Source organism: Tinamus guttatus, unplaced genomic scaffold (genome assembly GCF_059628265.1).
Source record: "Tinamus guttatus ecotype Peru unplaced genomic scaffold, ASM5962826v1 Tinamus_guttatus_pri_ptg001635l, whole genome shotgun sequence".
NCBI lineage: Eukaryota > Metazoa > Chordata > Aves > Tinamiformes > Tinamidae > Tinamus > Tinamus guttatus.
Window position 1 is genome coordinate 9,313 of NW_028290169.1, and position 24,688 is coordinate 34,000.

The following is a 24,688-nucleotide window of genomic DNA, read 5'->3' on the forward strand; positions in this document are numbered from 1 at the left end:
ATCTCCCAGTACTTATTTAGTCCCATTAAAATTCTTTTTGTTCTCCTAGTACTTTCCTTCCTTTCTGGCTAATTCTTGTCCTCTTCTCCCACCAAATACTTCTCCTATTCTCCCGTTAATAATTCTCCTCTTATTCCCCTCACGATTCTCTTCATCTTCCCCTATTAATACTCCTACTATTACACTAATTATTCTCTTTCTATTTTTCTGATAATTCTCTTTCTCCTCCGCTAATAATTTTCTTCCTATTCCACAGATAATTCTCTTCCTATTCCTCTAAAAGTTCTCTTCCTATTCTGCTACTAAATCCCTTCCTCTACAGCTGATACTTCTTTCTCCCGCTAATAATTCTCTACTTTTCACACTATAATTATCTTCCACTTATTAAGAATCCTCTTACTCTCCCACTAATCATTTGCTTTCTTTTCCGATAGTAATTCTCTTCCTATTCCGCTAACGATTCCCTTCTAATTCTCCTAATGGTTCTCCTCCTCTCTCACTAATAAATCTCTTCCTATTCCCCCTTATAATTGTCTTGCTATTCTCCTAATAATTCTCTTCATATTCCCCTGATCATTTTCTTCCTGTTCCCCTAAGGATTCCCTTTCTATTCCCCTGATAATCCTCTTTCTCTCCAGATAATGATAGTGGGGAGGGTAGAAAATTACTCTCTCCCTCTTCCGTTAAGAATTCTCTCCTCTCGCTGATACTGTTCTTTCCTTCTGGTAACAATTTTATTCTTATTCTCCTCCTCATTTTGTTTCTCTTGAGGTAATAATTCTTTTCATAGCCCTAAAACTTCTCTTTCTGTGCCCCTAAAAACTCCCTCTATTCCCCTAAAAATTCTTTTCCCCTCCTGCTAAGAATTTTACTACCCTAGAATCACAGAATGCTTAAGGTTGGAAGGGACCTCTAGAGGTCATCTAGTCCAACCCCCCTGCACACGCAGGGTCACCTAGAGCACGTGGCACAGGACTGCGTCCAAGCAGGTTTTGAAGATGTCCGGAGAAGGAGACTCCACAACCTCTCTGGGCAGCCTGTTCCAGTGTTCCATCACCCTCACCGTTGAGGAATTTTTCCTTAAGTTTGTGGAACTTTTGATGCTTCTGTTTCTACTACCACGCCCCTCATAAATCTTTCTCTCCTGCTAATAATTCTATTCCCCCCAATTCTCCCAATATTTACGTTATACTTCTGTTAAAAATTCTCTTTTTATTCCCCTGATAATTCTCCTCCTCTCTGGCTAATTCTTCTCATCTCCCACTAATACTTCCATTCCAGCTAATAGTTCTCTATTTTTCCTATTATCATTCTCTCACTCTCCTTTTCGGAATTCTTTTCCGCTCCCGCTAACGCTTGTCTTCCTACTCTGATGATTTTCTTCCTACTCCCCTAAAAATTCTCTCCGTATTCCTCTCAAAATTCCCTTTCTATTCCCTTAACAATTCCCTTCCTCTCCCGCCAAAAATACTCTCACTACTGCCCGACTATATACTATTCCTCTGATAATTCTCTTCCTATCACCCTGAACATTGGCTTCCTCTCACACTAACAATTCTCTACCTCACCCACAATAATTCTCCTCCTCTTCCCTTAAGCATGCTCTTCCTCTCCCGTTAATATTTGTTTCCCTCCCGCTAATAATTTTATCCTTATAGACACCATTTTCCTTCTCTTGAGCTAATATTTGTTTCTATAGCCCTCAAAGTTCTTTCTCGCTAAAAACTCCCTTTCTATCCCCCTGCATCTTTTCCTCTCCCGCTCAAAATATTATTACCATTTCCCTAATACCTGTCTTCCTCTCCCTCTAATAAATCTTTCTCTCCCACTAATAATTTTATTCCTATTCTCCCACTACTAAGCTTTTACTCCAGTTAAAAAAAAAAAAAAACACACCACTCTTTTTATTCTCCCTAATACTTCTCTTCCTCTCTGGCTACATCTTCTCCTCTTTGCCCAGCAAAACTTCTCCTGCTAATAAATCTGTTTCCCACAACAATTCTCTTCCTCTCCTGTTCAGAATTATCTTCTTCTCCCACTACCACTTCTCTTTCCCTCCTGCTAATAATTTTATTTTTCTCATAATTTCACTTGTCTTGAGCTAATACTTCTCTTTTTGTAGCCCTAAAAGATTTCTTTCTCTACCACTAAACTCCCTTTCTATTCCCCCAAATATTCTCTTCCCCTTCCTCTAATAATTTTATTACCCCTCCCCTAATACTTCTTTTCCTCTCCTGCTAATAAATCTCTTCCTCTCCAACTAATAATTTTCTTCTCATTTCCCAATAACTATATTTTACTCCAGTTAATTATTCTTATTGATCCCCTAATAATTCTATTCCTCTCTGGCTAATTCTTCTCTTCTTCTACTTCTAATACTTCTCTTATTTGCCCACTAATCCTTCTCCCCCAGTACTTCTCTACCTTTCCCACTATCTTTCTCTTCAAGAATTCTCTTCCTCTCCCCCTAATACTTTTTTCCCTTCCACTAAGAATTTTAGGCTTATTCTCTATTTTCTTTCTCTTCAGGTAATAATTCTCTTTTGATAGGCCTAAAAAAAAAAAAATCTCTATTTTTCCCGCTAAAGCATCATTCTCTACCGATAAAAATTTCTATTTCTAAGAACAGAAATTCCCGCTAAGAATTCCCTTCCTATTTCTTAGTGCTTCTGTATCTGCTGCTAATTTTCTTCCCATTCCCCTAATAATTCTTTCTCTCAAGCAATTAATTCTGTTCCCCTTGTCCTTCTCTTTCTCTACAACTAGTACTTTTATTCCTATTCCCCTAAAAATTTTCCTCTCCTGTTCCTTACTGTCTTTCTCTCTGATAATAATTTCATTCCTATTCCCCTAATAATTCTGTTTCCCTCCTGTGAATAACTGTTTTTCTCTCCCCCAATACCTTTCTTTCCCTCGTATTAATTACTCTCTATCTATTCCCCTAAAATTAGTCTTCCTCTACCACTAGTATTTCTCTTCCTCTCCTGCTAAGTTCCCTATTCCTACATTTCTTCTCCTATTCCTCTAATACTCAGCCTTATCTCACACTAATCATTCACATTGTCTCTCGCTAATAATTCCCTTTCTATTTCCTTATAAATTCTTTTCAGCTCATACTTCTCTCCTGCTAATAATTCTCTTCCTATGCCCGTAATACTTCTACTCCTACTCTCCTATCTATAGCTATTAATGCTCTTTCTCTCCAGCCAATAATTCCCTTGCTCTCTGCCAGTTATTCCTTTCTTGCCCCTTTATTTCTTTTTCTCTGTTTCCATTAACTATCTTTTCTACAGCTAATAAATCCCTTTTTCTCCCACTAATAATTCCATTTCCATTCCCCTAATAATTCTCTTCCTAACAATTCCCTTCCCCTTGCACAAATAATTCTCTTCCTATTGCACTAATAAATGTCTTCCTATTTGCTAATAATTTTCTTTCTCACTAATAATTCTCTTTCTATTCCTCCAAAATATCTTTCTCTCTTCCTCTCCCCCTCAGAATTACATTCCTATTCCCTTAATAATTTTGTTCCTCTTTTATGCATAATTCTATTCCTAGTTGGCTAATAATTTTCTTTCTCTCCCAATAATAATTCTTTTCCTCTCCCGCCACCCATCAACTTCTTAAGTGGCTAATAAATCTTTCACACCTCCTAAAATTTCACTTTCTCTGCTCATATTAATTCTGTTTCTCTCCTGCAAATCTTTCCCTTTCTCTCCCATTAATTATTTGCTTTCTCATCCACAACTTATTCGTTCTCTCACACTAATACTTTCTTTCCTATTCCACTAAATTTTCTTTCTTTCCTGGTAATGCTTTTCCATCCCTCCTGCTAATAATACTTTATTCCCATATACTGTTGTTCACCCGCTAATATATCTTCTCCTGTCCCAGTAATAATTCTCTTCCTCTCCCATCAATATTTCCCTTTTTCATCTCCTAGTCATCATCTTCCTCTCCATTAAAGCTGCCCTGAAATTCATCACCGTTCTCTCCCGCTAATTCTTGGCTGTTCTTTCTCGCCAAGAATTCCCTTCTTCCCCCGCCAAGTATTTTCTTCCCATTCCCCTAATAATTCCCTTTCTCTCCAGCCAATAATTTTATTCCTGTTTCCCTAATAATTATCTTCTTGCCCAGTAACATTGCCCTTTCTCTCATGCTAATTACATGCTTTCTCTGCTCCTATTAATTCCCTTTCTCTCATACTAATATTTCCCTCTCCCTGTTCCTACTACTTATCTTCCTCTCCCACTAATCTCTTTCCACCTTTTCACTAAAAATTTCCCTGTCCCGGCAATAATTCTCTCTTGTTCCCGATAACAATTCTCCTCCTCTCTCACTAATAATGACCTTTCTATCCCGCTAATACTTCTCCTACTCTTCCCATAAAAATATGATTTCTATCCTGCTAACAATTCCCTTCTCTCTCACTAATAGTCCTACTCTCCTAATAATTCTCCTTCTGTCCCCCTAATAAATTTCTTTCCCCTAATAAATTTTCTATTACCTCAATAGAAATAATTCTTCTATTCCCTGAAAAAAATCCCTTCCTCTCTCACTAATTCACTTCTGCTCCTGCAATACTTCTTTTCTGCTCCTATTATCTTCTTCCCCAATTAAGAATTTTCTTTCTGTTTCCCTAATAATTATCTCCCTCTCCTCAATAATATTTTTCTTCCTATTTCCCTAATACTCCCTTTCATCTCCTGCCAATCATCCTGTTTCCCTCTCTGTTCTTATTTATCTTCCTCTCCTGCTTACTATTCCTTTTCTCTCTCGCTAATAATTCTCCTGCTCTCCACCTATAAATTCTCCTCTTCTTCTGCAAATAGTTCCCTTTCTTGGCCCCTAATATATTTCTTTCTATTCTCCTATTGTTTTGCTCCATCTAATAATTCCCTTTATTCCTGCTAATCATGCTATTCATGTTTCCATTCCCATATAATTTCCTCTTCAGCTAATAATTCTCTTCCTTTCATGCTCATAATTCCCTGTTTTACTCAAATTTCTCTCCTGAACATGTCTCGCCCTCCCGCTAATAATTCTCTATTTGCTGTAAAAACCTCTTCCTCTCCTGCCAAAATGCCCCTCTTCCCCTCCCCACAATAAATCTTTCTCTCGCACTAATCATTCTCTTGCTCTTCCCCCCAAAACTTCTCTATCTTGCTACGAAATCTCTTATTCTTCCTCTAATGATTTTGTCACTTTCACTAATGATTCTTCTGCTCACCCCTTCTTAATTCTTTCTCATCTCCTCATAATTTTCTCTTGCTCTCCCCCAACATTTTCTTTTCTGCCTGCTCATAAGTCTTTGTCTCGACACCAAATAATTCTCTTTATCTGCCCATAATTAACCTCTCTCTTCAGCTTATAAATCTGTCTCGTGCCAAATATTTCTTCTCTTCTCCTGCTAATAGTTCTTTTTCTCCCTCCGCGATAGTTCTCTTTATCTCCTCCTCCTCATTATCATTCTCTTCTACTCATAATGCTCTTCCTCTCCTGCTAATCATGTTCTTTCTCGCCCACTCATAATTTTTAATTCCCCTGCTAACGACTCTCTTATTTCCCCCACTAGTGACAACCGTTCTTGATGCCTACTTGCTCTTTTTTTTTTAATCCACCAGCAAATCTCTTTCTCACTCACAGCTCTCTTTTTTCACTCCCTTTATTCCTAACTTTTTCTCTGTACTCACTAATTCTTTTTCTTCACTTAATAAATCTTTCTCTTCCCCTGCATTCTTTTCCTCTCTCCTCCAAATACATTTTTTTCTTCTCCCAGTAGCTCTCCTTATCCTCCAGTGGGTGTTCTCTCTTCTCCCTGCAAGCTTCTTTGGTTTTGCCCCCTAATAATTCTTTTGGTCTCCTCTCCCCGCAATAAAACTCTTTCAATGCACACTCTAGTAGTAGGTAGGATAAAAAGAATTTTAATAACAGACCTTTTGATATTCTGAACACAGGAGCTGCAGTCTCAGTAGTCCTGTCAAGGGTCTGTTTCATCGCTGCAGCATTTCTCTCTCCTACACTCCCTACTTTACCTAGGGAAGGAAGACCCTCAGGTTGGCCCCCCTGCCTGTATTTATGGCTGTGATTAGCGGGCCCCTCCCTTTGCAAGGGCTGCTGGGTAGGGCAGCGAACGACTGAGGGCTACATAAGCCCAGGGCCGGGGGGTTGAGCAGCTCATTCTGCTCTTGCTTTGCTCTGGGAGTGCAGGGCTTGAAGGGTCTTGGAGGATAGCAACTGTTGAGGGATTAAAGTTCTTCAGGAGTATTTATCCTTGCTTTTGGAGGAGAATAGGTATTTTGCACAATAAGACTGTTGAAGGGCATCAATGGAGCTGTGAGCTGGTAGGAGTTCTAGAGGGTTTTTTTATTTGTGTTTTTTTTTTTTCTTTTTTCTTTCTCTTGGATTAGTGTCTTAATGTAGGGTATTTAGGGGTCCTGAGTCTCCAGTTGTATTTTTTATATCTATTAGTCTTTTGTCTGTTTGTTTTTTTCATGCTCTGATTTAGCCCACGATGAAGGCACATCCCAGGAAAATTGCAAGAGATCTAGATGTTTTTGAGACTTTCTCTGGTTGCCCAGCAGTGATCCAGAGCCTTGAAAAGTAAGGTAGAATGGTAAAGGATGTGATTGGTGTGCGAGGCTGGTGTTTTGGGTCCTTTAGAGGAGAAAGGGTGGGTTTGCTAGGGCAGGCAGCTCCAGTCCATGTCTCAAGGGTGTGTGTTGTAGCTGTGTGCTGTTTTGCTCAGATCTTGAGGTGGCTCTTGTTCTTTGGGGTCCAGAACGCATCTGGCACTGTTTCAACAGTAGTGCCGTAGGCATCCTTTGTCTTTCAGAGCGGTCTGAGTAATCATCACGGTGCCAGCAGATCCCGTCTTGCGCTGCGAACGTAGCTAAGGGGCGATCTCTGCCTCTGACTCTTGGTCTTGGCCATCTATAGACATTCATCCTGACGATCGTCTTTGAGGCCTTATTGACTGCATTTTCCTCTTTGGAGGCCAATCTTGTATTGTACCTTCCCAGCATACTTTCAGAGTTGTCTTCCCTGCATTATTACAGCATTGGATCTTTCTAGCTGGCCTCCTCTGCATCGCTCTCTATGGCTTTGCTGGCCCCTTTCTGAAATGTATCTTGTTCTTCACGTTCTAGAATATATCCTGAATTGTGCAGCCGTAGTGCTGTAGGCATCCTTTGCCTTTCTGCCTGGCGTGAGTCATGGTGATCATTCTCGTGCCAGCAGATTCCATCTTGTACTGCAAACGCAGTTAAGGCACATTCCATCCCTCGGACTGTCTCGTGGCCTCTGGCAGCCAGTCATCTTCGTAACCGTCTTTGAGGCCTTATCGGCCACTTTGTCATCCGTGGAGGCCGGTGTTGTTTCACGCCCTCCCGGCACCCTTCTGGGGTTGTCTTTGCCCCCGTCGTCACAGCCTCAAACCTTTAGCCGTTGACTTCCACCTCACGGTTTCTGGCTTTGCCAGCCCTTTCTGACACAGGCATTTGCATTATGAATTTTTCCGATCTTGAGCTGAGCATCGAGGCTGCGCAGTCCTAATGTCATAGGACTCTTGTCCTAAGTAGCTCCCACGTGGTACTAGATGTTTTTGTGTAGAGCTTTCCTCTATTTGTCTGGTATTTCTGTGTGCCTGTAAGTTTGGGAATGGAGCTGTCTCGCTTGTGGGTATTGGCCGCAGTAGCATGCGGAGTGTGACCGTGTTGGATCAGAGTGGTGGTTGATCAGCCTGTGTGTAATCTGCTTGATGTATTGATTTTTTTTTTTTTTTTGGTCTGCGAGTGTTGGTTGGTGGGGCTAGTGGATGTTGGGAGTCTTTTTGTTTTTGTTTTGTTCTTTTGGGTATTTGTGGTGGTGGTTGTTTTGTTGGTTTTTCAGATGCAGAGCAGTGTTCCTGGGGGATCCCAAAAAAAATGGAGTAAGGAAGGGTCTTACCTTAGTAAGAAGGTGAGCTTGGGAGTTGTTGGAAGGAGAGTGTTGGCTTTCTTGATGACTTTTTGCTTTGTGCCTATGTAGCGGTGGTGAGGTGTCACATAATGCGGAGAGGGGGTTCCTTGTGTCCTGAGTAGCACAGCAAGGTAAGCGTTGCTCCATGAGAGGAAGCAGAGCCCAGGCTTGGGTGGCTTTTAGGCCAATGTCTCTCTCGCCCACTTGTGTTCTGCTTTTACAGGTGCTGTGGCAGGCCTCACCGTTGTGGCATGTAGGCTAGAGGTCTGGTGGGCCAGCAGAAGAGGTAAAGCTGTTGAAATGGGATATTGTTCTGTTTGGGGGGTGTGTTTGTGTGTGTGTGTGTGTTTTTTTTTTTTTTTTTTTTTTCTTGGCGGGGGGGGGAGTTGGGGGTTTTTTTTGGTGTGTGTGTGTGTGGTTTTTTTTTTTTTTTTTTTTTTTTGGCGGGGGGGAGAGTTGGGGGTTTTTTTTGGTGGGGGTGTGTGTGTTTGTTGGGGCCTTAGTAAGAATATATAGGAAAGTGGAGTTTGTGGGGAACTGGACCGACGCCTAGCAACCGAACACCTGGAGGAGAACCAATCAGCTGGGAGCCTGTAGCCAATGAGTGCTGCTCCTCAGCGCATGCCCACCTGCACAGGTATAAAGCCCTGCTACAGACAACAGCAGGGGGGAGTTGACCTCACTTTGTGTGGAGGTGTTGTTTGCTCTGGCTTGTGGGGAGGGCCCTGGCACTTGGCACGAGAGTGACCCTCGACATCTGGTGACCCCGACGTGATCGTGCGAGACGCAAGAGATCTTACTGGAGAAAAGCGGATTGTGACCACGACCTGGTGAGTCAGAATGGGAATTGGCGCATCTAGAGTGAAAGTTGCTGCAACAGCAATGGAACATGATACTGTTGAACGCTTCGTAAGGCTTGCTCAAAAAACTAAGATTGAGGTCTCGAAAACCGAGTTAACCGATTTGTTGCTATTTTGTAAGAAGAGAAAAATCATAGAAGAAGCCTCCCAGGCATGTAAATTTGAATCATGGGAGCGAGTAGGAAAAGAACTATGGGACGGTGTACAATTAGGCTCGGAGGAAGCGTGGCGCCTCACAAAGACATATCGTCTCATATGGCCTATGTTTGAGCAGTTAGTCGCTATCGCCTTTTGGGAAGCGCTCCATGGAGAAGAAGAGGAAAACGGGTCTGAAAGTTCTGAATGTACTAACAATACTGAGCCAATTCAGTGTAAGAAAATAGATAATAAGAGAAAGGTAACCTCACCTAAACAGGCATGTCCGGTAACTTTGGCCGAACAAGAAGTATGGGGGGGAGTGGATGAGTATTTCCCCCCGTGGGAGGGGGAGGAGCGACCACCCCCCACAGCACCCGAATGGGAGAAGCGACCACCTCCCACAGCGCCCGAATGGGAGGGGGAAAAGCGACCAACCCCCACAGCGCCCGAAATGGAAGTGGACCCAGTTAAAGTACCGATCCCAGATGGATCGGACGATGATAATGCCGTGGTTCAAAAAATGCGACAAGAACTTCGGGGACAGGCAGAGAAAATGACAGAATTATTAGAACAAATGCGGCGACTAGACGGTGGGTCCAAGGCCAGAGATGTGAAGGCAGCCTATAAGGCTGCCCATAGGGCTATAGTCGAAGGGTTGGAAAATGTAGACAAACAATTAGAGCAGTGGGAGGCACGAAAAGATGCTCCTAAGATTCAAAAGAAAGCAGCTGGAGGAAGTGACCCAGCTGAAGAAGGATTGTTGCCGGAGCTCCCAGCCACTTCCACTGCAGGTGGAAGTAATGATGAAGAAATGCCACCTGTTAATCCAACATTTAATGCGGGAGCACGGTATAAAGGGCTCATAGAGAATGCTCAGTTACAAGGAGAATTTGTATTAACACCACTAGCAGCTCCTGTAGTAACGGGGGCCCAGGGCCCCAGGTGGGAACCTCTCGATTGGAAATTTGTTCAAGGCATACAAAAAACAGTAATGCAGTATGGGCACGACAATAAGTTGGTGAGAAATCAGGTCTCCGCTCTGTTTAAATATTCCCATATGGTACCTGCGGATAGCAGAGCGATAATGGAGCTCCTGCTTTCCTCTACCGCCTATATGCTTTGGTTAGCAAAATGGCAGGAAAGATTAGAGGAAAAACAGTTGGAGAATCTAAATCGCAGTATGGACGATCCATTAAGGGTTGCCACCCTTGATCAACTGATGGGCAATGGGCGTTACCGGGCAACCGAGGCCCAGGCAGCGCTCCACCCCAGGATACTGCAGCAATCAAAAAATGCAGCGCTAGCCACTTTTCTTGCACTACCACAAATAGGAACGCCACAGTTGCCATACACCAAAATAACACAAAAACCGAATGAGTCTTTTTTCAACTTTGTTGATCGACTGAAGGAAGCCTTGGATATGGCACCTAATGTGCCTGCGGAAATGAAAGCAATATTGGCAAAGGATCTAGCAGTTCAGAACGCAAACCAAACTTGCAAGCAACTGTTAGCTACTTTGCCACCAGGAGCTTCAATTGTCCAAATGATAGAGACCTGTGCCCGAGCGCCATTGATGGAGGAAGAACAAAAAGCAAAAATACATGGTGCGGCTTTGGCCGCAGCAATTAAAGGAGAAAGACTGTCTAGAAAGGAAGACAAGAGATTCCATGGGACATGTTTCCTATGTGGTCGATTAGGACACATGAGGAGGAAGTGTCCCAACAGATTCAGGATGGAGGATATGGCCCCGAGAGGATTTAATGGGACCTGTACGAGATGTCAAAGGTTCGGGCATAAGGCAGCGGAGTGCCGATCACGGTTCCGCAAAAACGGCACGCCAATACAGGGAAACGGGAGCCGCCGCGTTGTGAGGGACGCGGCGAACAAGTATCCCCAGACAATGGCTGCCTCCACGAACTCTCCGCCGCAACCCGAGGAAGCACAGGAGTCAACCTCTCTGTGGCAAAATCCACAGTGATTAGAGACTAACGTGCACATATTAGAAGAGCCAGCGACCCGCCCCCCCCGCCCCCCCAACCGCCACCCTCTTCTCCTTCTCCCGGCCCCAAGCTGCAGTGTCGCCGGGAGCAGGCCGGGGCGGGCGGACGAACCGGACAGAGTAATGAGCAGCGGACAGAAGAGCAGATTTGTGGTCGTCTCAGAGGTGGCAGTGAAGTGCAGCTTTAGCATGGGAAAATGAGTGAGCTTGACCAGTTATGCCAGGAGGCCGAGCAACTGAAAAACCAAATCAGGGATGCTAGGAAAGCATGTGCCAATGCCACCTTGGCTCAGATCGCAGCCAACATTGACCCCGTGGGGAGAATTCAAATGCGTACTAGAAGAACGCTCTGGGGACACTTGGCTAAAATTTATGCAATGCACTGGGGGACTGATTCCAGGCTTCTAGTCAGTGCCTCCCAGGATGGCAAGCTTATAATCTGGGACGGCTATGTCTCTTCCTAGCTAGTTATGACGACTTCAATTGCAATGTCTGGGATACACTGAAAGCTGATAGAGCAGGCGTCCTTGCCGGTCATGATAACCGTGTCAGTTGCTTAGGTGTGACTGATGATTGAATGGCAGTGGCAACAGGATCGTGGGACAGCTTCCTCAAGGTCTGGAACTGAAAAGAGCGGCAGACTCCGTGACTGGAAGAACTTTCCAGCGGTTGAAAACTAAAAATGATAGCATATCCAGTCTGACCATACTAACTTGGACCCCCATCCTCCCCAGCTCCAAAGGGCAAGATTTTTTCCTTCCCCTGTTGCTGAAATGAAGAGCACAATTACCTTTCCAAGAAGAATTTCTGTGGTTGTAAGCAAAATGAAATTGTGTATTCCTTTAGGACCATTTTCTTTTGTCTTGGGAATTTAAAAATGAAACATTATCATAAAAGTGTGACCAGAATGATCATACTTGTGATTGCAACTATGTTGCTTTGTTTTTGTTTATAATATTTTGATGCATGATATTGCCAATTTTTGTTTTTTTTTTGTAAAAAGAGGGGAAAATGCTGAGGTTTACAGCTATGTTACTTTGTTTTGCCAATGCTGTAATGTTTATTGCTAATTTTTGTTTTTTAGGGGAAATGCTGAGGATTACAGCCATGTTACTCTGTTTTTTGTAAATGTTGCAATGTTTATTGCTAATTTTTGTTTTTTGGAAAAAAGAGGGGGAGATGTTGGGGCCTTAGTAAGAATATATAGGAAAGTGGAGTTTGTGGGGAACTGGACCGACGCCTAGCAACCGAACACCTGGAGGAGAACCAATCAGCTGGGAGCCTGTAGCCAATGAGTGCTGCTCCTCAGCGCATGCCCACCTGCACAGGTATAAAGCCCTGCTACAGACAACAGCAGGGGGGAGTTGACCTCACTTTGTGTGGAGGTGTTGTTTGCTCTGGCTTGTGGGGAGGGCCCTGGCACTTGGCACGAGAGTGACCCTCGACATGTGTTTTTTGTTTTCTTTTTTTTGTCATCCCCATAGGGTGTGCTCTTCTGTTGCAGCTTGGAGCGGGTCAGGAATGCCAGACAGCAACTTCATAGAAGCTGGAACTGACTTCGTTTATTTCGCGTTACGTATCACAATATATAGCAATTAGCATAGCAACATCTCGGCAGAGCATCAGTAATTGGTTACAAGCATTAATGTGCTAACATATCATAGGTTGCTAAGCCGTATCCAAGCGTCTAACCGCAAGATTTAAAAACAGCATCTCAGTCCTAGGAACTTCCTCAAGTACAGGAGACACTTCCTTAAAAGTTGTTTACCGAAATTCAGTGATTCTGCATGTCAGCCTTTTCAGTCCAGGTTAAGGACGGTCAAAGGCACCCCCCTGTACAATGTCCCCCTACATTTCCCCCTTTTTCTTTAGATCAAATGTCCCCGAGAAGCAAGCCAACCTTGAGGTGTCAGATTCGGATTACGTGACAAGGCATTTAACAAACGTGATATTAAAGCGCGTAAACAGGTCCAAGCGATCATTAAACCAACTACAAGCAACAGTCCCCATAGTAACAACATTAGTAGCGATTTCACCAACGATTTCATCCCTCCCCCGATTCCAAACAAGTCAGTTAACCCATCGAGTCCGAAAAACCCAACATCTTTTGTTACTTTCTCCGTATGTTTGATCAAGTCGTGGAGTTGTCGATGTATAGCTGCTGAGTAATCTTGCAGGTCCATGCAGCACATTCTGTCAAAGTCCTGACACCCATGCCCGTGAGCAAGAAGCAGGAAATCAATAGCGGCACGGTTTTGCAGTACAGCGTGTTGTACCTGGGTTAAACCATCTGACAATTCACTAAGCACAGTACTGGTTGCGTTTGCCTGCTTAACTGCCCAGCATGCAAGACGTTCAATGTTCCTGTGAGCTCGGGCAGCTGACACTCCCGGCACAAAAAAGGAGGCAAAAATTATTTCCCAATCATTCCATAAACTAACATCATCATTGCAATCACTACCTACAGTAACCTTTGTACTCCTTCGTCGCCTAACTGCTATTTTCCGGCTCCCAGGAGGCCCGTGTGGCCATATCATACTAAGGCGACCGATTGTGCAAGGTCCTCCCATAGGCTGGGCTGGAATGCCAGCCCAGGCTCGATTTCCGCATATAAGAAAATATCCGGGAGGAAGTTTACGAGGCAGGGCATTACCTTTAACCTCAGGGACGGACCCGGCACACCAGTTTTCCCAACTTAAACTATTGCCAATCGGATCTACGGGGGTGGTATTATTAGATAAACGCATTGGCCAAGGCAGTGGCACTGCCTCGGCGCTGGTATCTAAGAAAGCACAAGCAGTAGCATTAAGAGAATCTAGCAATTCTAACTCCTGTGGCGGGTTATCCAGATCCTGCTGGCCGTTAACCCACCACTCGAACTGCGACATCACGACAGACATATTCTTATAGTCACACCATTTGCTATTTGCATTCTTACAACTGTCATCATAGTGAGCCGCAAAAACCGCAGCTTCACTGTCATCAAGTGGGACCCCTACCAGACAGGTCACAAAAGGTGTGCTGGGTGTCGCTAAGCTAGCACAAAATTGTGTCGTATTTAGCTCTCTGGCTAATGTTACCCATATATTTTGCCGAGGGTCGAACAGCCGTGGGTGGAGTACCGAAGCCTCCCACTCACAGACACTAAGGCCCGCGAGAATCAGTACCAGAAATGTTTTCATCTTGCGTGGATGGCGTCGGCCCCTCCGCTACCTTCGTCCACCTGCTGGGCACCCACAGGGGACCTGAAATGGTAGAAACACACATGTAACCCCTGCCGAGGAACAGCACCTCAGCAGGACCCTCCCAGATTCCAGTTTTCGGGTTTCGAAATCGCACCCACATTCTGGTTTCCACGGGAGGAACACACTGCGTGTGTTTGACAATAGGGGGCACTTCCTCCGTACCAAAAATACACAGATGATTTAACACAAAGAGAACAACAGAAAGGCGCTCTTTTGGGTCAGAAATGTCTTCAAATTTTCCCAGATACTCTTTCAAGGTTCGATGGGCTCGTTCTACCACTGCTTGTCCCGTAGGGGAGTGCGGAATACCCGTACTGTGCTCCACCCCCCAGGTATCACAGAAATGACGGAGCGTCTGACTAATATACGCAGGGCCATTGTCAGTCTTAATCTTTTCAGGTACCCCCAAGACTGCAAAGCATGTTAACAAATGCTTTTTTACGTGTATGGCCTTCTCTCCAGGCTGTGCCGTTGCCCATATGACCTTAGAAAAGGTATCCACACAAACATGGACATATTTCAATCTTCCAAAGCTGGACACATGAGTGACGTCCATTTGCCACAGCTCTAAGGCCCTCAGTCCTCTCGGATTGACCCCGATACCCAATCCTGGACCGTGGTGACTACACTGTGGGCACGCCTGCACAATTCCCCGTGCATCTTCCAATGATACCCCAAACTGCCTTGCCAAACCCTTAGCGTTAGTATGCAACATTCCATGACCCACTCTTGCTGCTTCAAACCGATTGAATGGTCCCATCCGAGGGGCTACACTCACCAACCTATCTGCTCGGGCATTCCCTTCCCCTAGGCCTAGTTCCCATGTGTGACTACAGATATGTATCACGCAGTAAGACTCAGTCCTCATCATAATCGCCTTCCTTAATTGAAGGAACAACTTTCCCAATCGCTGATCCTCCATGGCCTTAATCAAGGCACCTTCTATTCGGTCTACCACTCCTGCTACGTATAAGGAGTCAGTGACCACATTCAAGGGTACCGACACCCACTTGGTGAAGGCCCAAACTACTGCTTTCAATTCCAAGGTTTGAAGGGAATCCTTCTCCTCCGCGGATAAAGTCTGAGACTCCCATCGATCTCCATCCTGCCAGGTAATTGCAGCCAAGCGCAATTTTTTACCTGCATCTGTGAAAGCCGTTACCGCATCTGGCAATGGTCGCTTGGATCGCTTAGGGCATTCGACCCAATCATAACTGTTTAACAAGTGACCGATTTTCCCCGACACTGGGCGCGATATTATGTCCCCTGAAAAATCCAACAACGCCAACTGCAGAGCTGTCGAGTGCCTAATTGCCCACTCTAAATCTCCCTTTTGTATCGGTAGACCTATCATGTTCGGTTCTTCCCCTGCAATCGCTACGACCCGATCCCTACCTTTCCGAATTAGAGATCCCAGAATCTCAAAGGGTGTCGCAATAGCTGTTTTTGGACGCACTGCAGGGAATACCCATTCTAGCACCGATACCTGCGTCTCTCCCCCTTTTTCTTTAATGAGCTGACTAATTACAGCAGCGTAACTAGTCGGCCCCTTTAACAGTAGTAAGGTTATACCGAGGTCCAACCTCCGGCGGTAGGCTAACCGCTGAGACAAGACCTGGGAGAGATTCCGAAGGCACTGTTGTTGCTGCTCTGTCAGGCTGATTGGCGTCGCTGGGTCAGTACCTTTTAGTAAAGGCACTAATGGTGCAATCTCATCATTGCTAATACCTAGGACAGACCGTACCCATTGCAAATCCCCCATAAAGGTTTGCACATCAGACAACGTGCGCAGGCTCACTTTCAATTCTACTTTCTGTGGCCTAATGGTAGCCTCTGATATAAGCCAACCCAAGTACTTCCAAGGCTGAGTACGTTGTACCTTTTCAGGTGCAATTTGCAACCCTCGCTCCCGAAGGGCCTTTGAAATTACTTCCTCCTCTTTTACCGTAATAGGTTCTGCTCGTGCAAAAAGGATATCATCCATATAATGATAGATCAATGTATGTGGCCACTGTGTACGCAATGGCTGCAGGGCCGCGGCCACAAACAATTGACACATTGTTGGACTGTTCTTCATTCCTTGGGGTAACACTACCCACTGATAACGCCTAGCAGGTGCTGCCCTATTTATGGATGGTAGCGTAAATGCAAAGCGGACGGAGTCCTGGGCCTGCAGTGGAATGGTATAGAAACAATCTTTTAAGTCAATTATCAACAAGTACCAACTTTCCGGGATCATAGAAGGAGAAGGCAGGCCAGGCTGTAAAGCCCCCATCGCCTGCATCTGTTGATTAACTGCACGAAGATCATGAAGTAACCTCCACTTCCCTGACTTCTTAGGAATAACAAAGATTGGTGTATTCCATGGGCTAGTGGAGGGCACCAAATGACCCGCCTTTAACTGTTCCTCTACTAACTCTTCCGCTATTTGCAGCCTCTCCTTCGTTAGCGGCCACTGCTCCACCCAGACAGGGTCTTCTGTTATCCAGGTGATAGCAACAGGCTGCTCAACAGTAGCCGCTAAGGAAAACCCTGTCTTGACGCAGTTGAGAGAACCACTCCTAGCTGAGCCATGCACTCCCTGCCAATCAACATTTGAATAGGAGCAGGCAAAGGCAGGATAGACACGTGAGTGCTGGCCACTTGATCATCTATTGTAAGCTGTACAGGGTAAACACTTTCCTCTGTTTGTTGAACCCCGCCTACACCTCCAATGCACGCTGCGGCTATCCTTTTTGGCCAATGCCGTGGCCAACACTCGCTTGAGACGATGGTGCAATCTGCACCAGTGTCCATCAACCCTTGACAGCACACGCTTTGGCCCCGGAAACTCACTTGCACCTTCACTAATGGCCTATGTTTCATGTTTAGAGTTAAGAGGGCTTGTCCTCCTGTGGACCCAAAACCTTTTTGCTTCCGTGGCGGCAATGAAGCTGCTTGGGGATTAATAGCCCCTAACAAATTCTGCAAAGGAACTAATTGAGCCAATTTACTACCTTTAGCAATAGTTACCGGTGGGGTCAATGTGTATACCACCATTTCGATTACCCCTTCCGAATCCGAATCAATAATCCCAGGTATTACAAAAATACCAGACATTCCCGCCGAAGATCGACCCAATATCAACCCCCCAATTCTTTTCCCTGACCAAGGTAAGCCTTTAAACTGGGAAGGAATTCGCACGGGGGAGGCATCTTGTAGACAGATGCTTACTGCGGCTGCCAGGTCAATGCCCAGGCTTCCCCTTGTGGCAGGCAGCCAGAGCTCCCCCCCTGCACCATTGTTCTCCTCACGCGGGCAGGGTTCGCGCTCACATTCCCGTTTCCCGAAAAGACAGTACCAGGGGCTGATCTGCACGCCTTTTGGGAATGAGTGTCTGTCTGACATCGGGGGCACCAAACACGCCCTTCATCACAATTCTTCCGAATATGTCCTCGACGACCACACCGGAAGCACTTAGGGCCATCATCACTCGGCCGTTTCCTCTGTCCCTTTCCCATAAGGGGTTGCAGTGCCGCCGCTAACACTCGGGTCGCTTGCGCCTGCTGAGCGGCTGAATCAAGCAATGCCTGCTCTACCCGAGTCCCTAAAAATGCTCCTGGGTTTCCCACACCCCGACGAACGATCTCTTCAAGCATCTCCTCAAGGGACACTCCCTGAGGCAATGTCACCAGCACATCCCTAGTTCGTTTATTAGCATTCTCAACTGCTAAGGACTGCGCCATAAGCCTCCTAGTTCTTTCATCTAGCGCATCCATCTCCTCTAAAGCTTTAAGCAAACGATCCACAAACTCACCAAAGGGCTCGTTCACACCCTGTTTAACATTTACAAAAGACGGCCCCTTCTTTTCCTCTGGTAAAGACATAAACGCTGATAAGGCGGTCTGTGTCACGAGCCTCAAAAGAATAGGAGGATACTGCATCTGCACCCCCCACATCCGCGAAGTTTCCCTGTCCTATGACCGTTTCGGGCCGTAAATTAAACAATGGGTCATCCTGCCCCCGCGGCACAGCGCATTCACGTGCCGCGTGAGCTGCCCACTGTCTTTCCCATAACAGTAACTGACCCGGTGTCAAAATTAATTTTGCGATTTGTTGACAATCACTAGGAAGAAGCATATCGCTGTTAAAAATGTAGGATAGCATTTGTCTGGAGGGCTCGCCTTTGATCCCCCAACGCACGACCGTATCCCTTAATTGGCTCAAAATTTTCCAATCAAATGGATCCCATTTACCCGCTGCCCCCTCTTGACCATCCGGCTCAAAGGTTACCGGGCACGCTACCCTCATAGCCGGCTCCCATTGACCCTCCAGAATCGCATCCCTGATAACCCCAGACCAACGCGAAGAGGAAACCCGCGGACCCGAACGCCCCTCGGAAGCCCCAGACCACCCCCCATCTGTTGCTCGCCCATCTGCCTGAGCTTGAACCAGTGCTCTAGAGGCTTCTCGGAACAGTTTATCAGAGGGTCGGTCCCGGCTTCGCTCCGGCGGTTGCTCCTGTGGTCTATTCCCAGCTGCCCCTGCTGGGGGTGGTGGCGCCGACGGCTGGTCTGGCGATTCGGGAGTCGCGGTTGGCTGGTCTGGCGATTCGGGAGTCGCGGTCGATCCGGCTGGCACAGGTTCCGGTGGTAAAGGTGGTGGCTCCGAGGGACGCTGAGATTGCGACGACCCGCCTCCGAGAACGCTGTCAATCAACTCCTTGGCGGTGCTCTTTGGGACTGCAGTAGCGCCTCGTCCAAGGGGGCCCTTCTGCACTGCCAATCCCTCGGGAGACGATTCCTCCCCTTGCAGCATCTGCGTCGCAGCTGCTACCATTTTCTTTTCAGCCTGCATACACTTGAGCTGATTCGCCACCTCGCGCCAAGTTTGACCCAGTTCTTTGGCAGTTTTGTTGCCCTCCAGAGTGGCTTCCCATAATGAGTCCCCTATCTCACGCCACTCTGTTATACTAAAAACAAGTTGTGGCTCCTTTAAATGTCCTTTCCCCCTTGCCCACTTAATCAACTCATACAGCTTCTTCGTGCTCACTGCTGCCTCCCTTTTTGCTAATAACTCCAGCAGCAGTTGTTCAGCAGCTTCTCGCTCCATGTACACGTGCACTGGGAATTCTGCTTCTAGCCGTTACCCCACGCCGTCTTCCCGTGTGCGCATTCACGGCCGGCTTACCCGCTCCGGTCCACCTTCTTGGTCGGATCACTCGGCTGCACCTGTACGTCGTCCTCCGGAATCCCGCACCGTTGTGCCAAGTTCCTGTACTGGACCCTGTTCTGGTCCCTGTTCGGGCGCCACTTGTTGCAGCTTGGAGCGGGTCAGGAATGCCAGACAGCAACTTCATAGAAGCTGGAACTGACTTCGTTTATTTCGCGTTACGTATCACAATATATAGCAATTAGCATAGCAACATCTCGGCAGAGCATCAGTAATTGGTTACAAGCATTAATGTGCTAACATATCATAGGTTGCTAAGCCGTATCCAAGCGTCTAACCGCAAGATTTAAAAACAGCATCTCAGTCCTAGGAACTTCCTCAAGTACAGGAGACACTTCCTTAAAAGTTGTTTACCGAAATTCAGTGATTCTGCATGTCAGCCTTTTCAGTCCAGGTTAAGGACGGTCAAAGGCACCCCCCTGTACAATGTCCCCCTACACTCTTCCCTCAGTGTTTGTAGATTTGGCTGGGGGCCCCCAAGAGGAGAAGCTGCGTCAGCAGGAGGCGGCAGAAGGGCTGAGAGGGCCCGCCTGCCCATATGCGTCCAGTTCATTTGGGGTGGTGGGGTGTTGCTGGACTGCCTCTCAGTGATTTGCTTTTCTTCATTTTCAGGTGCTGATTGACCCTTTGCCAGTCACAGCTGAGGACTTGAGGTGAGGTAAAATGACTATGTGAAATAGCGTGTCAGTACTCCCAGGACTCATCATCCCTGCCTAGTGGAATGGTCACTTGGTCATTTTGTTTGTTCTAGGTGTCACAGGTGCCCTTAATCCCACTACCGCAACATCCGTATGGCAAGGTCCAGGTAAGCAGAGCGACAGTTGTACTTCAGAGAGGATTTTTTTTTTTTTGGTGATCAAGGTGGGATGTGTCCGTCACAGGGATGGCTGCTCCAGCTCTAGTTTAGCAGGTGATGAGGACAAACAGGACATCCCAAATAAGATTGAAGGGGATGTCTCTGCCAATTAAGAATGACTTCTGAAGTCCTGTGGTGACCTCATGCACTGCCAAAGCTAAGTGGAGAGATAGCATGTGATTTGGGCGGGGGGGGGAGGTGTTTGTCTTGGTTGCCAGAGCATTTAGCATGGATGCCCCTTGCGGATGAGTGGTCTGTGAGATGGGCATTTTGGGTGTTTCAGAGGAGAAAGCGTGGGTGCATCGGGCAGGCAGCTCCAGCCTGTGTGTCTATGGTGTGTGTTGTAGCTGTTGGGTGTTCTGCTCAGGTCTTGAGGTTCCTCTTGTTATATGGGCTCCAGAAGGCATCTGGAACTGTACAGCAGTAGTGCTGCAGGCATCCTTTGTATTTTAGCCTGGTCTGAGTTGTCATCATTGTGCCGGCAGATCCCATCTTGTGCTGCAAACACAGGTTGGGGGCATTCCTTCCGCTCAGTCTCTTGGCTCTTCGCGGCCATTCATCTTTGCCACTGTCTTTGGCTTTCCCATCGGAGGCCAGTCTTTGTTGTGCCTTTGTGGCACCTTTTCAGGGTTGTCTTCCCTGCATTGTTACACCATCAGGTCTCTTTTGAAGGTCTTTTCTTCATGGCTATCTTTGGCTTTGCTAGCCCATTTTTGACATGGGTGCTGGCATTTGACTGCCTTGCTTGGGCCAAGCATCAGGGCCACACAGCTGTGATGTCACTAGATTTTTCTAGTCCTCATTATTTTCTGTGCAGTAATAGCTCTCCTTTGCATAGGACTTTTTTGTGTTTGTCCAATGATGTTCGTGTGCATGGCTGTATGTATGCAGCTGGAGCTGCCTTGCCCCTGGGAGTGGGCTGTAGTAACGCACAGAGATTGGCAGCAGAGGTGTGGAGGAGCGATTGGCCAGCGTGTTAGTAATCCACTTGCTTGATCAATTTATTTTGGGTGGGACAGTTGTCTGTGGGTCTGGCAGGTAGGCATTGTTGCTCTTTTGAGATGTAGAGCAGTATTCCTAGGGTTCCCAAAGGAGCAGGAGTAAGAAAAGGGCCTGCCCTAAGGAGATGAGTTAGAAGGTTGTTGGAAGGAGTGTCTTGCTGTCTGTGGGTTTTTTTGATGACTTTCCTTTGTGTCCGTAGGTGCCGAGTAACGGGGCCAGCGGGTCGCTCGCATTCCAGAGGATTGCGGCAAGGTGAGCGTGGGCCCGTGAGAGAAACCGGAGCCTAGCGTACGGGCGTTGTCCTCCCGGTCCCGTCCTTCTCGTTCCCTCGTGTTCTCCTTTTCCAGAGGCCGAAGCGGGCGTAGCGGCTGCGGAGCATTGGCCGTCGTTCTGGACGGGCTCACAGAGGTAAAGGTGTTGTAGCAGGGTATTGTTGCAGAAGGGGTTGTGGTTTTTGTCATCCCCTTGAGGTGTCCTCTCCCTTTGTTTTTTGCAGGTCGTGCTAAGGGTTGTTGAGAGGAGAAGCTACGTGGGCAGGAGCCAGAACAGGTGAGAAGGGATGCTTCCATGTGTGCCTTGGGTTATTTGTGTGCCGTGGCGTGTTGTCAGGCTGCCTCTCGGTGATTTGCTTTTCCTTTTCTTTCAGGTGCTGTGTAGGCCTCTAGCATTTGCACCCGAGGATTTGAGGTGAGGCAGCGTGACCGGATAGAACGGTGTGTCAGTAGATTTAGGAGTAGTCATCCCTGCTTAATGGATGAGTCACTTGGTACTTTTGTTTGTTCTTAGGTGTCATGCATGTTGTTATAGCCCTGATACCGGAGCGGGGATCCGGCACAGTGCAGGTGAGCAGAATGACAGCAGTACTTAGGGGAGAGCGCTTACGCGGATGAGGCAGGAACTGGCTGTTACAAGCTGACCTCTCATTCTCTGGTTTGACAGGTGATGGTAGTGAATGGTGCACCTGAAATAAGATGGTAGGTGATGTTTCTGCCGATTGAGGATGGCTCTTGAAGTTCTGCGTTGACCCAGAGCCCCGCCAAAGCTAATTGGAGGAATAGGAGGTGTTGGGCTGCCTTGGCTGTGTGTGCGTGTGTAGTGCCAGCTTGTCTAATACGGATGCCTCTCGTTTGAGCGATATGAGGGTGGCATTTTGGGTCCCGCACCGGAGAAGGCGGAGGGTGGGCTAGGGCAGGCACCTCCAGCCCGTGTCTCCATGGTATATTGTTGCTGTTTGGTGCTTTGCTCAGCTCCTGAGGCTTTTATTCTCAACAGAGAGGGTGGGGGAAAAGGGCTCCTGCCCTAATAAAAAGTTGAGTTAGAGAAGAGGTGAAATGAGGGTGTTGTGCTTTGTGGCCTTTCTTGATGACTTTTTTTTTTTTTTTTTCAGTTGCTCACAGGTGTCATGCAGAGAGCGGGTCGCTCGGGTTCCAGAGAACCTGGGCAAGGTGAGCGTCGCTCCGTGAGAGGGAATGGAGCTTATGGTAAGGGGGTGTTGTCTGGCTACTGCCGACTCTCTCGCCTGCTTGCGTTCGGCTTTTACGGGCCGCCCCTTTTTGGTGTGGACGGCGTTGTCGGCTGCCTCTCGCCGATTTGCTTTTCCTCTGATACTTCAGGTGGCCAGCCAGCCTTTGCTCCTTGCGGATGAGGGTTGGAGGTGAGGGTGACTAATTGAATATACTGGTGTGTCAATAGTTTTAGGGCTAGTCATCTCTGTGTAGCAGATTAGTCACTTAGTAATTTTGTTTGTTCTAGGTGTTACAGACGTCATGGCATCTCCTATACCAGAGTGAGGATTTGACATGATGCAGGTGGGTAATGTGATGGTGGTGCTTTGCGGGAGGCTGTTTTGTAGCTGATACTGGAGGTGACCCTCACGGGAGGTGGGTGCTTGTGCTGTGTTTTGGCAGGTTATGAAGTTGAACTTCACTTTCATGAAGTTGAAATGGGTACCCAAAGTAAGATTGAAGAAGATGCATCTGCCTGTCAAGGATGGCTCCCAAAGCCCTGTGGTGACCCTGAACACTGTGAAAGCTAAGTGAAGGGATAGAAGTTGTTGGGCTGTCCTGAGTGTGTGCTGCCAGGCTATCTAGTATGGTTGTCTCTCTCAGATGAGCGGTGCGTGAGTGTTTTGGGTGTTGCCCAGGAGTCGGTGTGGGTTTGCTGGGGCAGGCAGTTCCAGTGTCTTGCTGTGGTGTGCGTTGTAGCTTTGCACTTTTGCTTGGGTCTTGAGGTTGCTCTTGTTTTTTGTTGTTTTGGCATGCGTCTAGCACTATGGCAAGTAGGAAGTAGGGGAATGTGACAGCAGCAGTCTGGAGCAGTGATTAGTTAGCCTGTGTTGCCTGCTTGATGTATCGATTGATTTTTGAGGTGCAGGGAGAGGTCTGTGAGGCAGGTGGTGGGTTTGTTTTTCAGATGGAGAGCAGTGTTTGCACGTTTCTTAAGAGACGGGCAGACAAGGGGTCCTGTCCTAATGAGAAAATGAGCTTGAGAGTAGTTGGAAAGAGAATGTTGTCATCTGTGGGCATTCTCGCCGCCTTCCCGCCTTGCGCCGCCCGCCTTCCCGCCTTGCGCTGCCTGCCTTCCCGCCTTGCGCCGCCCGCCTTCCCGCCTTACTGGTTTTGTCAAGGCTCTGGCTCCTCATTGTTTGCATCTTTTGTCTCAGTCATTTGTCCTTAGTTATCCTCTTTATGCTATGGCTAGTGCTATTTGAATGTTGTAGGGCTTGTCTAGAGTATCTGAGTGTGTAGTGGTGGGTTTGGGCTTTCTGCCTGATGGTTTGTGTGCATGTTTGCTCATGGGTGTACATGGGTGTGTGTACGTGTCTTTTTTTGTGTAGAGTAGAGTTTCCAGATTGCCTCTTAGTGATATGCTTTTCCCTCTGCTTTTTCAGGTGCTGCATGGACCTTTTGCCTTCACAGCTGAGGAGTTGAGGTGAGGCAGAGTGACTGGAGAGGAGGGTGTGTTGCTTGATCTAGAAGTAGTCAACCCTGCTCAATGGATGAGTCACTTGATTTGTGTGTGTGTGTTCTAGGTGTCATCACAGCCCCGATACTAGAGTGAGGATCTGACACAGTGCAGGCGAGTGGAATGACAGCGATACTTTGGGGGCAGACTGTTTTTGTGGGTGAGGTGGGAGCTGTCAGTTTACACAGGCAACCACTTGTGCTGTGGTTTGGCAGGTGATGGAGGTGAACAAGGTCTCCTAAATAAGAAGACTGAAGAAGATGCATCTGCCTGTCAAGGATGGCTCCCAAAGTCCTGTGGTGACCCTGAGCGCTGTGAAAGCTAAGTGAAGGGATAGAAGGTGTTGGGCTGTCTTGAGCGTGTGCGTCTTGAGCGTGTGCGTCTTGAGCGTGTGCGTCTTGAGCGTGTGCGTCTTGAGCGTGTGCCGTCAGGCTATCTAGTGTGGTTGCCTCTC

At 46.9% G+C, this 24,688-nt stretch overlaps 1 protein-coding gene across 1 annotated transcript; it reads right to left on the bottom strand.

Annotated features, from left to right (window-relative positions):
- Positions 1-13,827: 13,827 nt before the first annotated feature.
- Positions 13,828-18,139, bottom strand: LOC148590175 (uncharacterized; the record flags this gene model as incomplete). The annotated part of the gene is made up of 4 exons (XM_088539392.1): positions 17,815-18,139; positions 15,639-16,157; positions 14,364-14,618; positions 13,828-13,951 (listed from the first exon to the last, which is right to left on the bottom strand). Coding segments are annotated over exons 1-4 (1,223 nt in total), but the record flags the coding sequence as incomplete, so codon positions are not given.
- Positions 18,140-24,688: the final 6,549 nt, after the last annotated feature.